General features: G+C 32.8%; 2 protein-coding genes across 2 annotated transcripts; one reads left to right on the top strand and one right to left on the bottom strand.

The window, feature by feature from the left end:
- The first annotated feature begins 947 nt into the window (after window positions 1-947).
- Window positions 948-7,150, top strand: LOC137825926 (probable disease resistance protein At5g43730). The gene is made up of 5 exons (XM_068631739.1): window positions 948-1,104; window positions 1,459-1,700; window positions 2,253-2,339; window positions 2,595-2,654; window positions 4,410-7,150. The coding sequence occupies exons 2-5, from the start codon at window positions 1,493-1,495 to the stop codon at window positions 7,121-7,123; spliced, it is 3,069 nt and encodes a 1,022-aa protein (XP_068487840.1). The 5' UTR covers window positions 948-1,104; window positions 1,459-1,492; the 3' UTR covers window positions 7,124-7,150.
- A 1,416-nt stretch (window positions 7,151-8,566) lies between these two features.
- Window positions 8,567-15,396, bottom strand: LOC137827214 (protein CROWDED NUCLEI 1). The gene is made up of 8 exons (XM_068633470.1): window positions 14,889-15,396; window positions 13,154-13,363; window positions 12,749-13,002; window positions 12,378-12,648; window positions 12,209-12,292; window positions 9,807-11,905; window positions 9,526-9,694; window positions 8,567-9,128 (listed from the first exon to the last, which is right to left on the bottom strand). Exons 1-8 carry the CDS (start codon window positions 15,099-15,101, stop codon window positions 8,883-8,885), a joined length of 3,546 nt encoding a protein of 1,181 aa, XP_068489571.1. The 5' UTR covers window positions 15,102-15,396; the 3' UTR covers window positions 8,567-8,882.
- Window positions 15,397-15,993: the final 597 nt, after the last annotated feature.

The following is a 15,993-nucleotide window of genomic DNA, read 5'->3' as shown; positions in this document are numbered from 1 at the left end:
GAGGCAAGAAACTACATAATAAAACTGAAAAACAGTCACCCACAAATGATAAGAAGGGTGGAAAACTGCAATTATCTTGATAGGTACTGAAAAATATGAGTTAATTCATAATCCACTTTCTACTTTACAAAAATCAGAAATGAATGGTACATACATAAGTAAGTTGAATACAGTGAATCAAGCAAGTGGACCGGAACCGTTTACATATTCTCCTTAATTGGAGTCTTTCTTAGTGATTTTTAAGAACTAGGTATATAAGAAATTATTTAAAATTCTTTCTTCATATCAACTGAATATTTACTCGTATTAAATTGTCTTTTATGGTATATAATTTTAAAATTAACTTTTAATTAGGTTTTAAATTGTCATTTTAATTAAAATACTAATTACTTTGACTATAAATACTAATTAAAAATCATGGTTTATAAATAGATTATACGATAAATTAGTAATATTTATTATTTTTTAAATATTTTTAAAGAAAATAAGTTTTTTGTTATTTAAAAAAAAATTATGTTCGCGAAGTAAGATTTAAGATTGATACAATTTAAAACAAAATTAATTTGTTTAAAAAGTAAGAACACATTATTTACTATATTTTTGAAATTAAATTTTAAGAAATTATCATTTGCAAGAACAAATATTAATTATAATTTTGGGTGAAAAAAGAAATTCTAACTGAAGTCGTCATTGTCTAAACCCCAATCAATGCAAATTCAATTAAAGAGAAAAAAAACTTCAAAAATTAGAGGCTTAATTAAATTCGTATGCAAAGACCAGGTCTTCTATTATTTTGAAAAATTGAGATGGGGACTTTCTTATATATGTACTTAATTTTTTCTTCTTTCCGATATTCTTATTTTCCGTGTCAAATTTCACTTTTCTGCAAGTGGAAATTTCCACGAAATTTCTCTCCCTGGACTCAGTCCACCCTTGAACCACCTATAGACTCAATTCAATACCAATTTGAGATGCATGTTCTCTCATTTTTGCTCTTTCTTTCTCAAATCACTCTTACATTTTCAAACATAATTTCATATATTAAAAGAGAGTAAGTTGTAATTGCCTTCAGTAATCGATCACCTAGAACAAGGACTTCATTCGGTAATTCCCTTATTTCTTTCTCTGATTTTGCAATGAAAATTATTGCTTTGTCTTCCATTATTTATCCATGATCGATCCAAGCAAAACTATTTTTCCTTATTTATCTAATTTTGCATTTCATAATACTTGGATACTCACTTACTTGTAAATTAGTTAATGGATGGTGTGAATGGTTACTTAAATACTTGGAGTGAAATTTAAACTAATTTAACTCCATAGAAATAGATATCCCTTCAACCCTACCGCAATAGAAACTATTCATGTGCAGGACCAATTAGGATTTTGAACGTTGAAAGAATGCTTGAAATGTGAATTGAAATATGTTGTTGATTTTTCTTTGGCACTTTGAATTAGATTTGATTTTGTGGGTGGAAGAAATATAATAATAATGGGTAGGCCTAAAGATGAAAAGTACTGGGATGAAGTTTCTGTTGAAGAAGATGGTAGGTTGAAGTGTAAACACTGTGGACTAAAATTCAGAGGAGGAGTTTCAAGAATTAAAGCACATATTAATGGAGGGAAAGGCATCCGTACATGCTCCTCTCCTCCTAACCATATCACATCATCAAATCATGTCATCACTGCTGCATCACAAGGTACAACTATTTTTTATTTCTCACTCACACCCACTCTTTTTTCTTCTGTATCTTATATTTATTAATTTTTTTATTTAATTAATACAAGAAATAAATTTTAAGATTAAGAAATCTAAATCATACAGTAACATCAAAAATCTGAAAGAGCAGCAAAATGTAAAAAAGAAATCCTCTAAACATTACAACGTAATAAAAAAATTTAGTGTCACATTATACAGTCATACTTTTTGAAAATACTAATTATTTCAAACAAATTATACTACTTATATTATACTTTTATGCTACAGTTTTATATAACACTATTTTTTCTTTATCCTATATTAACTATTTTATAGCATTTTGTTATCCTTTTCGCCGTTAAATAATTTATTATTTCAGATTAAAAATACATTTTCTTTTATATAGAAGTGTTTAATATAATTTTTACTTTTATAAAAGATAACCATATCAAATATGAAATATTTTAGGAGAAAAAAACTTATAAAAAAAAACAAAAATAATCATTCGAGTCTATATATATTATTTTTTTAATCATCTCATGTCTTATTGAAGTGGCTGAAAGGAGGATTGGAGAAATGACTGATATTGGTGGTGGTTCAATTAACCATGAAACAGTTACAGGATCAACATTATTAGGAGGTATGCAACTTTAAATGTATTTATTGTTTTATTTCTTTTTCTTTATTCTTGGGCTTGTATTTTCTATGTGATACAAGATAGTTTGATTTCTATTTTTCAATTATCAATTTTAATGTTGTTTGTGTTAAGAGGGAGACATGTTTTGATAAACTTACCTTAATTACTAGCCTTATTGTAAATTTTGTCTTGATTTTAGTTGAAATTTTAAAAAATGAATAGATTTTAATTTTATCTACATCTCTTTTTGCATTGAAGTGGTTGAAGGTGATCTAGGAAGGATTGATAATACACTTAACCCTAATGCATCATTAGAAGGTATGCATTCTACTTACCATTTCATTGTCTTTTTTTTTCTTTTTTTTTCACACAAGTATTTTTATCATTTTATTTAAATCACGCAGCATATATAATTTTTCTTATTTTAATTATTAATGGTCAATTTTATTATTTCACTCAATAAAGATTTTAGTATTTCAACATTATTATATTTTTTAAATTTTTTGATGTGAACACATATCACTACAAGAAAATCATGAAATAGAAACTAATTTTTAGACACAAAAATAATTAGTTGTAATAGTAACTAAAATAGAGACAATTTTAGAAACTAAAAAAAAAATTGGTTTCTAAATTAGTTTCTATTATTTTATATTATTGTTAAATAGTTTCTAAATTGGTATCTAATTAGCAACTAAGGTTTTAGATACCAATTATTTAGTTTCTAAATTTAGTCTCTAAAACCTTGGTTGCTAATTAGATATCAATTTAGAAACTATTTAACAATAATATAAACTAATTTAGAAACCAAATTTCTTTTTAGTTTATAAAATGGTCTCTAATTTAGTTACTATTACAACTAATTATTTTGGTTTCTAGAAATTGGTTTCTATTTCATGATTTACGTGTGTGTTGAAATTGTAAAGCACAATCATGAGAGATTATTTACTCTTTTTTTAAATTATCAGGGCTAACTAAGTTTTTGATTAATTATCAGGGCTAATTATCATGTGAGATTTTTTTATCATTTCTAAACTTTTGCTTATTTTATATCAATAGTAGTATTTCTTAGAGGCTAGTGTTTTATACAAGAAAATCATGAAATAGAAATCAATTTGTAGAAATTAAAATAATTAGTTGCAATACTAACTAAATTAGAGATCATTTTAGAAACTAAAAATAAATTTGGTTTCTAAATTAGTTTCTATTATTTTCTATTATTGTTAAATAGTTTTTAAATTGGTATCTAATTAACAACTAAGGTTTTAACTACCAATTATTTAGAAATAATTGGTAGATTTCTATTTCATGATTTTCTTCACTACAAGAAAATCATGAAATAGAAACCAATTTCTAAAAACCAAAATAATTAGTTACAATAGTAACTAAATTAGAGACCATTTTAAAAACTAAAAAGAAATTTGGTTTTTAAATTAGTTTCTATTATTGTTAAATAGTTTATAAATTGGTATCTAATTAGCAACCGAGGTTTTAGAGACCAAATTTAGAAACTAAATAATTGGTATCTAAAACACCTTAGTTGCTAATTAGATACCAATTTAGAAACTATTTAACAATAATAGAAAATAATATAAACTAATTTAGAAACCATTTTTTTTTTTAGTTTCTAAAATGGTCTCTATTTTAGTTCCTATTGTAACTAATTATTTTAGTCTCTAAAAATTGGTTTCTATTTCATGATTTTATTGTAGTGCTTGTAGTGTTTTTGCTCATTTCAAGTCTCTCATGAAGTAATATTGATGAATAAAAATAAAAAAATGACTAAAATTAATAAGTAAAAAGATAAAAACTAAAAAATATATTGAAGAAAAGCATAAAATTTAATAATTTTAATTAAATAGTTTTGCTCAAAAATATATATGTATTATTTTGATAAAGTAATATATATTTCAAACTTCGATTCGAAATTTGAATAAAAGGAAAAGCCAACAAATAAAATACTGTTTAATTAGATTTTAGATTTTGTACTTTAGGATATATTTGTACTTTTTTTTCTTTGTTTAAATATATCGTTATTTAAATGATTTAAGTTTCCCCAAAACAATGAAACAGATAATGAGGATGGTAATGGTACTTTGACGACAACTACTTTGCAAAGTATGTTAGATGTAATTATATCCAATCTGACTAGTAAAGAAGAGGACATTCACACACAATTACAGTTGTTGGAGTCACATGGCAAGAAGCGCAAGAGAGAGGTTGATCAATGGTTGGACGGACTGCAGGACATGAAACAAAGAGCTGTTGATATGAAAAACTCACTTGAGGAGTTTGGGTTTTTCTATGCGCAAGAAGAAGAAATATATTTGGCTGAAATAATACATAAGGAAATAGAATGCTTGACTGAAGAAGTGGAAGAGTACGAGGAAGAGAAGCCTTTGGTGTTGTCAAATGAATTTATTGGCAGAGAATTTGGGGAAAATGTTAGGAAGATTCGGGAGCTTCTGGAAGATAATAGAGTTTTGACTGTTGGCATATATGGAATTGGGGGAGTGGGAAAAACATTCCTAGCAACTTACATGCAGAGTGAGATAAAAAGAAAGAAAACTTTCAATGATGTCTTATGGGTCACTGTTTCCCATGATTTCACCATTTTCAAATTGCAACAGCAAATTGCAGAAATAATAAAGGTAAAGCTTTACGGAGATGATGAGAGAAAAAGAGCAATGATTTTAGTATCAGAGTTAGAAAAAAGAAAAAAAATAGTACTTATTTTGGATGATGTTTGGAAATATATTGATCTAGAAAAGGTGGGAATTCCTCTTGAAGTAAAGGGTGTTAAATTGATCATCACAAGTCGTTTGAAACATGTGTTTGAACAGATGGATTGCCAATCAATTAATATGATAAGTGTGAGCCCTTTAAGTATATATTTTGATGAAGCTTGGGAGTTGTTTTTGCTAAAACATGGACACCGTGGGACACCTTCAACACTTCCCCCTGAAGTGGAAAATATTGCAAGAGACATTGTAAGGAAATGTGATGGTTTACCACTTGGAATCAGTGTGATTGCTCGATTCATGAAAGGAAAAACTGACATTCATTGGTGGAGATACGTACTGAATAAACTTGACACATTGGAAATGGGAGTGGAGATGCAGGAAGAAGTTTTAAGTGTACTAAGACGAAGCTATGATAATTTAACTGAAAAGGACGTGCAAAAATGTTTCTTGTATAGTGCATTGCTACCTAATGATTTGGAAAGAGATGATTTGATTATGAAGCTTGTTGAGAGGGGATTGTTGAATGGAAAGAGGAGTTTGAAGGAAATATTTGATGAGGGGAATGTCATGCTGGATAAACTCATAAACCATTCTTTATTGTCGGCTAATTATCTGACAGTAATGCATGGTTCGGTGAGGGAAATGGCTTGGAATATCTTGAAGGAGAGTGGCAGTAAGATGATGGTAAAATGTAGTAAATATATGGAAAAGATACCTCACATACGGGAATGGACAATTGATTTGGAAGCAGTTTCTCTGGCTAACAACATAATAAAAGAAATTCCAGAGGGCACTTCTCCTAATTGTCCACGCTTGTCCACCTTGCTTTTATTTGACAATTCCATTAAACATATTCCATGGTGTTTTTTCACACACATGAATGCTCTAACAATACTTGATTTATCACAAAATGAAGAGTTAACATGTTTGCCTCCTTCGCTGTCTAACTTGAGGTCTCTCACTTCTTTAACGCTCAATAAATGTTCAAAATTGGAATATATACCTCCCCTGGGGGAGCTACAGTCATTGTTAAGATTGCAGATTTCAGGTTGTTCCATCCAAGCACCACCGGAAGGTTTGGAAAATCTAATGAAGTTGGAATGGCTAGATCTGTCCATGAATCCCAAGTTGAAGTTGGTAGCAGGAAGTTTTCTCCCTAGTTTGACCAATATTCAATACCTGAGTCTCTATGGTTGTTCAGGTATAAGTGCAGAAGATGTAGAGGGGATGACTATGCTTGAATATTTTTCAGGAACGTTTGTGGGTCGGGATAACCTCAACCGTTATGTGCGAGAAACCATGGACAGTGGTTATGGACCTCACACTTATCTTATCGAATATCAGGATTGTAATGACAAAGGGCATTGGAATCCTCTTTTTCCCATTAGAACTCTTGGCAAATTTGATTGTAAAACTATACAGATTGGAGATTGCAAAGAATTGTCATATGTCCTCCCGAGAGACCTTGCAATATTATATGTAGAAGACAATCATCAATGGGAATGCTTTTGTGCTCCTCTGTCATCAAATCATCCTAAGCATTTGAAGAAAATTTTCGTTAGTAAATGCAGAAACCTAAAGAGCTTATTTTGTTTGTCTTGTTCCTTATGCGCTAATATCGAAAACTTTCAATCTTTGCATCTTTGGGATTTGGAAAGTTTAACTGCGATCTGCAAGGAAGATATTGCAAATTTAATGCCACCTCCGTCTCCTCCGAGAGGAATCTTCTCTTATCTCAAACGCTTTGATATCAGGGACTGCCCTGGAATAAAGACGTTGCTGACACCAAGCTTAGTGCCACTACTTCAAAACCTGGAGTTTCTATCTGTATGGAACTGCAATTCAATGGAACAGATATTTGCAGAGGGTCATGATGATGGTATCAAAATTACTCTCCCCAAGTTAACCACTTTGGAAGTAAGAAATTTACCACAATTAAAGATGGTGTGTAAGGAGATTTTAGTCTGTAAATCTGGGCTTGACTTGTACATCACTGATTGTCCCAATTCATGTCAACCCAGAATAGAATACGTTGCTTTATGATTCATTGTGTTGATTCAGATTATGATACGCTTAGTCCTTTTATTCATTATTCTTGTAAAGACAAAATAAAATCATAATTTACTTTTCGAAAAAGTATAATGGTTTTTATTGGCAGCAGTCATAACAGGTTTGTGGAAGAATATACATCTGGGTATAGAAATTCCAGATTAAAGAATGTTGCCTTTACAAAATATATTAATTATTTAAAACCAAAACAAAAATATTCCTACACTTTGACTATTCAAGTTGTTATGCAGCATTTTGAAACAATTGCCATTTCACAAAACTCAGCGTCTTCGTCATAATAGCATAAATAATACTATAGCTCAATTAATTAATTAAAAGAAAAACAATTATCAAAACATTGATAAATTCTCACGTTAATCAAGCCTCTGCTCTTCAAACTGATGACAGATGCATACAACTGAAAATTAATTTCTAAACCCAAGAGCTTATATTTGATTTTATATACGAGATTTAGATTAGTTTCACAATATATTTACATTAAACTAAGTCTGAGCATTTTGTAGGAAATCACTTTTGAGAGCTTACATCTTATTTTTATGGAATTATTTGAGAAGCATTAAATGCTTTGTTAATTACATGAAAATTTGAACCAGAAGTTTTGGGAAAAGCTTTAGCCTTAGACAATTGCAGTGTGGAGGTTACTAGTATGAAGTTGAGAACTATAAATTAGATAGAGATTAATAAAAAAAAATATTTTTTTTCCATAACAATAGTTCTTAAGTATTTTTTTTAAGATATTCCTTTCTATATACCCTTCTTATAATTATAAAAAATCAATACAATACTACTTAAATTGAAGAGAGAAACAAAAATAATTGAAATTTTGAAATATTTTTATCTAATTTTGTATTAATTGAGCATTTTTTTACCATGGGTGATAAGGTTCAAATACTATTATTTTAAAATTGAGGAAGTAGTGTGGTTGAGTTTTGAGATTTATCTTTATTTAAAATTTGAATTCTAAATAAGTTATAGATGGCCATTTTGTTATTATTAAAAAAAAAGTATTAGGTTAGATATTATATAAATTTGAGTGGTTATTTTTATATTTTTAATTTATTTACTTTTTTTTGCAAGTTTCTCAATTTCGTAATGATTGTGAATAACATTAATGGTTCAGTTAACCGTCAGTAGATTACTAATACTATTGTGATTGTTTCGTGAATATTCAATATTTAATAGTATCAGAATGGCCCCACACTGCTGCTGTTATATCAACATCTGCATCAAATATTATATCAACAATGATCCATGGGGATGCTTCTCTGCTACCCTATCATGGAATGGCCCTGATGAAGATTGACACTAATAATTGCAAAAAAAATGAAGAGCTTGCTATGTTTGTCAAATTCTTTTTCATCTCTACAAATTTTGTATTAACGAATGGCATAAAATAGAAAAGACATTTCACCCTCCTTAAATTCAAACAATCACATTTAGCAGAAGAGATACAACATTTGGATACAATCAATTTCCAAGGGGAGGTAGCTAAAATCCAATATCTAAACTTTAGCTACACTATCGAATGCCTAAAACTATCAACAAATAGCATATGTTCCATCCAAACATCCATGAAAACGTACACAAAAAAAGCTAGAGAAATCCAATCACCTCTCCTAAGAACTACCCCTCGTGGTTATAATTTAGAGATCTACATCCAATTGTTAATACAAGATCATTTCCGACATCATCCCTAAAGTTGATGAGGTCAAGACTCAAGAAGCATGTGGAGTTATGTTGTAAAAAAATTCCAAAGCTTCTTTCCTATTGAAGCTTCACCGGGATGTTGGTAATCTTCATCGTCATCGATCTCAACTCCACCGGCGTCTTCCCCATGGGATTCACTCCTATATTCAGCATCATTCTCCTCTGCATCATCTGCTGTTCCGTTCACCTCCTCACTCAAGGTTATATTGTTTGCGAAGGTCCCTGTGGTATCACCACCATAACCGTCCCTTGTCTCAACACCTTTCATAGACTGAAATAATGACATGCAACTAACATTAGCATCATACTGTGTTCGCCAGGAGTAAAAGGACAGTAAACTGAAAACCAAAACTTGTTGAGATCCGGATCCTATTACCATCAAATTCCCAATTTTCAATAGTTCCACGATTCATAATGTGTGATTGTGTGCCCAATTTTTAATGTGTATTATGTAATGAGAATTCTTAATCATGAGAAATGATAAACATGAATCTGAGTCATAACAGCATATATGGATGGTCAAAGATTACAAGTTAGAAATCATTTAACCACTGAAAACAATAATGTACATTTATCTTTTAATCTTGAACTATTCAAATATGATTTATAGTTCTCTTTCTCACAATGTCTAGAGTTTCCATTTAATACTTCCATTACACCAAGCTTACCTGCTCAAGATGTACGCTTCCACCATCCTCATTGGTAATGCCCACCGAAAGTGAATGAGAAATTTTTGAGTCCACAATTTCCTCTTCTGTATCTTTTACACGATGAACCTCTCCTTGACTTTCTTTGCCACCAGCAGATGTAGCTCTGGCAGACGAAGTCGTTGCCCCACTACAACAATTCAGTGCACATCCATATGAGTAAGTGCGCAAATAGCAAAAAGAAAAGCATTTTCTCACATTCAATAGTAAAATGGAAATTGGTTCTAAATCAGAATACTCACGTTCTGGGTCGTCTCAAATTGTATCTTGTTTCACCAGCAGTTTGAGCGGGTGGAGCAGCAGCCTTCTGTCGCCTTTTTTTGCGCTGCCCTGGTATGACACTATCAGAATGTCCTTCACTGGCTTCTCCATCATGCTCACTTACAGTCATTTGAGATGTTTGAACCCGGTTACGCTTCCTGACATTCATTGGTATTCTTCTATTGGATAGTCCCTGACTTTCAGAATTCACATTGGCAGAATCCTCAGCATTTCCATTTGGAAACTCAGTCTCATGATTATCCACAGATTCCCCAGGTAATAATTCAGCAGCTTCCCCAAGTATTCCCCTGGCCTCTTTGAGAACAGCTTTCACAGTGTGTGTTCGCTTTATTCTAGTTCTTCCCCCTCCCCTGCGGGATTTCTGCTGCTCAGCCTTTGATTCTTCTGGTGTCTTACTGTCAATGTTGCTCTGGTTTTCAACTGATGGATCTTGATCCACAGCTTCAACCTCTGTGATGTCATTGCCAGATCGTGCCCTCCGACCATCAAGAGAGTCATTGACAACAGCAAACGACAACTCTGCTTCATTTTCATGGCGAGAGTCCATGTTAGTTTTCTCAACAGACAAATTCATAACATCTCTTAGAGTACCAGAATCTTCAGATTCAAATTTACTAATTGGGGAGATTTTAAAAATCTTAGAGGTACATTTCCGTAGCCAAGAGATAGTGCCAGCAGAAACAGGTGACTTTTGATCTGTTGCAGGTGATGCTCCAATATTTTTCCTTGAAGAAGCTAAATTTTCAATGGAATCTCCCAGTATAATATCACCTGCTAATTTTGGAAGAGAAGGCACCTCTAAGTTCTCAATGTCATCAGAAGATTGTAAATCAGACAGTACAAATTCAGAGATGATTTCCCCACAGTTCTGGCAACTCCGAAGTTTCTCAACAAATTCAATAAAACGCTGCCTTTCCACGATAAATTGTTCCCTCTGATTTTTCAGCTTCCTGTTGAGATCAACAAGTAAATCTATGTCCTCTTGCATTTCCATCCTTTGACTTTCAAGATGTTTTTTATTCTCATCAGTCTCTTGTTTCTCTTTTTCTAACTTACTTCTTTGAAGCTTCATTTCGTCCATTTCTCTATTGGCTACTTCTCTCAAGAAGTTAATGTTGTTTAATTCACTCTCTCTCTTTTCCTCAAATAAGTTCTTTCTCTCAATCAAATCTTTTTCCTTCTGCTCTAACTGATTCTGCATATCAGCTTCAAGTTCCTTTTTCTGCAGCTCAAAATCCAGAAGCATTTGGTTTCTTTGACTTTGTGCTTTTTCAGCTAGGCTTGACTTCTCCAACTCCATTTCTGCAGCGAATGACTCTTTAGCCAATGCAAGAGTTTCTAACTCCCTTTTTATATGGTCCTGTGCGGCCTGCTTCTCATTCTTTAACTTTTCTTCTTCAAATTGTTGTAGTTTCAGTATTTCTTCCTTCTGTTGAATCACACTTTTCAGCTCTTTCTCAACATCTGCTCTCTTCAGATCTAGCTCATCCCACTCTCTTTCAAAAGACTCTTTCTGTTGCCTTAAATCTTCAGATTCCTTCACAAGTAGCTCTTTCTGGTGTCTGTACTGATCAACTTCATGCTTCAATTGTGACTGCAATCGTAGATATTCAGACCTCTCTTCCTCAGTTACTTTAAGACGTTCAATCTCTTCATTTATCCTCAACAACTCTTGCTCATTGTTACTTCTTATTTTCTCAACTTCAGCCTTATCTGTGACCAGTTCCTCTCTCTCACTTTCTATTTTCTTTTTCGTGGTCTCCAAGCTTCTTTCCTCAGATTTAATAGACTTCTCCTTTTCCTTCAAAGCTTTGACTTTTTGTTCATACTCTTTCTCTTTTTCTTTAAGCTTCTCTGCTTTCTTTTCCAAGGCTTGCTCCCGTTTTCCAACTTTCTCCTCCATGTGATTGATTTCAGCTTCTTTTTTCTCCAGTTCCACCAATTTATCCTTCAATCCATCTTCGAATGATTTTCTTTTCTCATTCAATTCCACCTCAAATTCCTGCTTCTTCACATCAAGAACAGCGTTGTGCTCATCAAGAAGCTTCTGCATCTCAACCTGCAAAGAGCCAAGCTGTATTAAGCAGAGGAAAGAAAAAGCAGAAAACTATTGGCATAAATCATTTTATAGAAAAACATGGCCGATTTGACAATTTCATAACATTCCAATTACACAATTACTCAGAAACATACATCCAACCACTGCTAACTTTTGAATGACCAAAAGTTGCAAAAACTCAGAAAAAATAAATCAATAAAATTCAGCAACTTACATAGGACCATTGACCACCCATTGTCATAATTTCCAAGAACAAATATTAAGGAAATGAATATTTATATATACACACACATAAGAACATACTTTTTCTTTAGCATTGAGCTTTTCCTCCCATGCAGATAACTCCTTTTCTTTGAGATCCAAATTTATTCCCAGAGAATCATATTCCTGCAGCAGAGGGCATGGACCAATAAATTCCTACCAACAGAAATGACAGAATAAAGGTAACCAATATGACATAGCAAATATTTACCTTCTCTTTTAAAGCTATATCTGCTAGCCTATTGTTCACGTCATCTTCTTTACTTCTCAGTGTTATATTAGTTGCATCAATCTTCTTCTGGGCCTCTTCAAGGTCCTTCTCTTTCTGTCGGCATAGTTTGTCATTCTCATTAGCCCTTTGCTCTCTTTCGTTGATAATTCTTTGACCCTTGGCCAGCCTCTCTTCACCCTCCTGTAGTTTCTTCTCCCATTCCCACAAGTCTTCTCTCTGCTTAGACAATGTACTCTCATGTGCTTCTTGCCTGTCACAAATCAAAATCAATGACTGCCCAGCAAATATTTCAATTAAAAGAGAGCGGAAAAAATATTTAAACTAAAAAGACGATGAAAAATAATGAGTACTCTGCAATGAAGGATAATCGATCCCTTCGAAGTGAAGATTCTTGAGACTCCAGATCTTGTGATTTCCTATCGAATTCTGAACTCTTTCTGCTGATTTCTGCAAATTTTGCATCAGCAGAACGTAATTTGGCTTCTACTTCTAAAGATTTCTCTTCCACACTAGCTACTAAAGCATTTGCTTCAGCCAACTTTGACTCCGCTGTAAATTTAATTTTAGCATTTTCTGATCGTATTTCTCGCAGAGCCTTCTCAAGCTGTTTGAATCACAAATTTCCAGATATCAGTAAGAAATAAATGAAGAATACAGATGCAGACTATCCACAAATACGGATCATACAGTAATTGAACATTTTTATATAAGGGAGAAATTGATTCATATGTAAACATGTATGTCAAAAAACTTACATCAAGAACACACTCTTTCTCAACACCCAAGGCCTTCCTCAGATTCTCTTCTCGCTTCTCTGCCTCAGATAGAGCAATTAAATGTGCAGCTTTTTCTCGTTCTAGAGCATCCTTCACCTCTACTAAATCTTGACTCTGTTCAGTATACTTAGAAGTCCACTCTTTTTTCTCAATCAAAAGAAGTCCCATATTGAATTGGTACTCATAAAGCTGGCCCAGAAAAACTTTTAATCAGGTCAAACACCACTATATAATTGGTCAAAAATAATAAAACAGTTAGGTTGCACAGCTACCCATGCTTAAGTCGCTGCTTATGAATGTCCTTATTCACTAAGCTCCCCTTTTAATTATTTTATTTTCATTTTAACATCAGCCTAATATCTTGTAGCATCCTAAAGCCAAACAGTATTATCATAGTACAACAACATCTAGAGATTGGATAACCCAGGGTGAATGAAAATAAAAGAATAACACCCGGAGCAACCAAAATTGAGAGATAATTTATTCTGAAATAAAAGTGCACAGATTCAAACAACATATAAGCTCAAACTTAGTGTTATACCAAACATAGAAGGCTGACCCTAGTTTTAGTGACAAGACATCTTAACAATGCATACAGCATATCTGCTCAATGCTAAACTTCAGTAAAATATAACTAAAAGATTGAAACGCTTCTCTTTCCTTTCTATATTTACTTTCACAGCCACATTCACTCAACCAAAACATCACATCTCGATGATGAGAATCTCCAAATACTCCATATCAATAGAGAAGCGTGGTTATAATAATGCTAAATATCCCTTCCTTCTTTGACAGAACAATAAAAATAATAGTAACAAAGAATAGGTAAATAAGGACATAAAAATAAATATAAGACAAGCCAAGAACAAAAAAAAACACAACAAAATTGAAATCCCCAAACTCTCAGAATTCAAGGCAAATAAACCCTTCAAGAGTCTAAGCACTCCAGAGAAGCCAAATGAGCCATTTCAAATGTTACTACGAATCATGTAAACCTGAAATTTAACTTCTGAAAATTCAAGCACTTCTCTCCGTCTAGAAATCACCGAGGATCTAGGACATAGAATAATTGTCAAGCCCTGATATGAATCATCACAGGACTAGAAGAACAAAACAAAACTGTTCCTCTGAATTGGCCACAGAAGCAAGCAGTATACACAATCCAACGACCAAGCTTTTAGTAAAAGTGACTTTGCTTCAACAATTACATAATAGCCAAAAGGTTTCTTGAACAAGGAGAAAACATAATTAAAATGCGGGCGAGGCATGCGAACTGAATTATCCAAACGAATGATTAAGAACTAAATCCCCTACAGTTGACATCTCCAAATCACGTTCTAAGAACAAAAAATACCAAGTTACCGCCCCAGAGTCAATCTTCAAATTTCAGTACCCAAACCTTCTAAACAAAACTATATTTTCCAAATTCAACGAAGGACCAAGACGTTATCCAAAAAATTTAAATCTTTAAAAAAAACACTTACGCAACAATTGCTCAATTTCCACCATAATAATAATTACAAACCCAAGAAATTCAAAATCAAAACCTAAAGCTATCAATAACACTACAAACTCAACCAAAAAGTAACCCTTAACTAAGACTTGAAGGCACACTTCATCACAGTATCCCAGCAAAAGGAAAAGGAATCCCTCAAAATTAAAACGAAAAGAATATAAAAAAGCAAAAAAAAAACAAACTAATCAACTAACTAACCTCCTTCTCGAGGTTGGAAACTCTCTCAACCAAAACCCCGCGATCCAAGTTGTTCCCGCCATTCTCAACAACCGCGACGATACCTTGCTCCTTCGCGCTCACCCCATCTCCCGAATTCGGACCCAAATCCGAACCCGACCCGGTTCCTCCCCGAACCCCACTCTTGTTTGGCGTCAGGGACCAGCCTGACCACACCTTCTGCGGCGTAAACATCGTCAAAACACCAGCACACCCGAATTCTTCACTCTACAGCGACGACCCGAACCTTCAACCTCAGCCTTGCTGCACCATCGCTGTCGGGAAAATTCAAAACCGACAAGAAGAAGAAAGAGAAAGGAAACCCTAACTAGGCGAGCCTCCGGACGCAACCGCGGTTCCCAAATTCCGGCGAATTGAGGATTTGAAGTCCGATAACGTCTCTAAAATTCTCAAACGGTTCTCTTCTTTCTCTCTCTCTACTTCTTTCCCCTTTCTCTCTCCTCTTTTTGCTTTTGCGCGGATCGCTCACGTTCCTTGTTTTTATTTTATTCGTTTAATGTCTGGAGCGTGGGTGAGAGTACGAAACTACCCTTGCCTTTGTCACGCTTGCGCCAATTCCCCAAGGGTAATATCGGTATTCTGTAGCGACGCCTTTTGGTTTGGAACGTGGGTTCTCGTGTATTTTTTCGCGTGACGGTATTACCCTTGGCCAGTTGTTGGTAGTAGACTAAGAAAATCTGAAAATACAGCAAAGAAAAAAAAATTATTTGCCAAAAAAGACACACTTTATTTAATGCAAAAATTAATATAAATTTTTAGTTCATATATATTGTCAATGTTTTTTTCATTAGAGTTGAAGTTTTAAATTAATAACTTGTAAAAATAGACAATATTAAAAAATCCACAAACTATTAAAGTAAAATTCCAGTTTTGATTGAAAAATAATGTTGAGCAAGTTCAAAATTATAGAAAATTTTATTTGTTTTTAACCATCTTAAATTAATGCATTATTTATTATCAATCGAAATGTAATAAAATTCTAAATTTGTGTGATGTATTTTTATTATTGATAATTGAAATCATTTAAAAAGCGTCAAACGGTATAATTTTTTACTTAATTTAACAA

Source organism: Phaseolus vulgaris, chromosome 8 (assembly GCF_000499845.2).
Source record: "Phaseolus vulgaris cultivar G19833 chromosome 8, P. vulgaris v2.0, whole genome shotgun sequence".
Taxonomy (NCBI): domain Eukaryota; kingdom Viridiplantae; phylum Streptophyta; class Magnoliopsida; order Fabales; family Fabaceae; genus Phaseolus; species Phaseolus vulgaris.
Note: the sequence above shows the minus strand (reverse complement) of the source record. Positions and strands in the feature narration are given on the sequence as shown.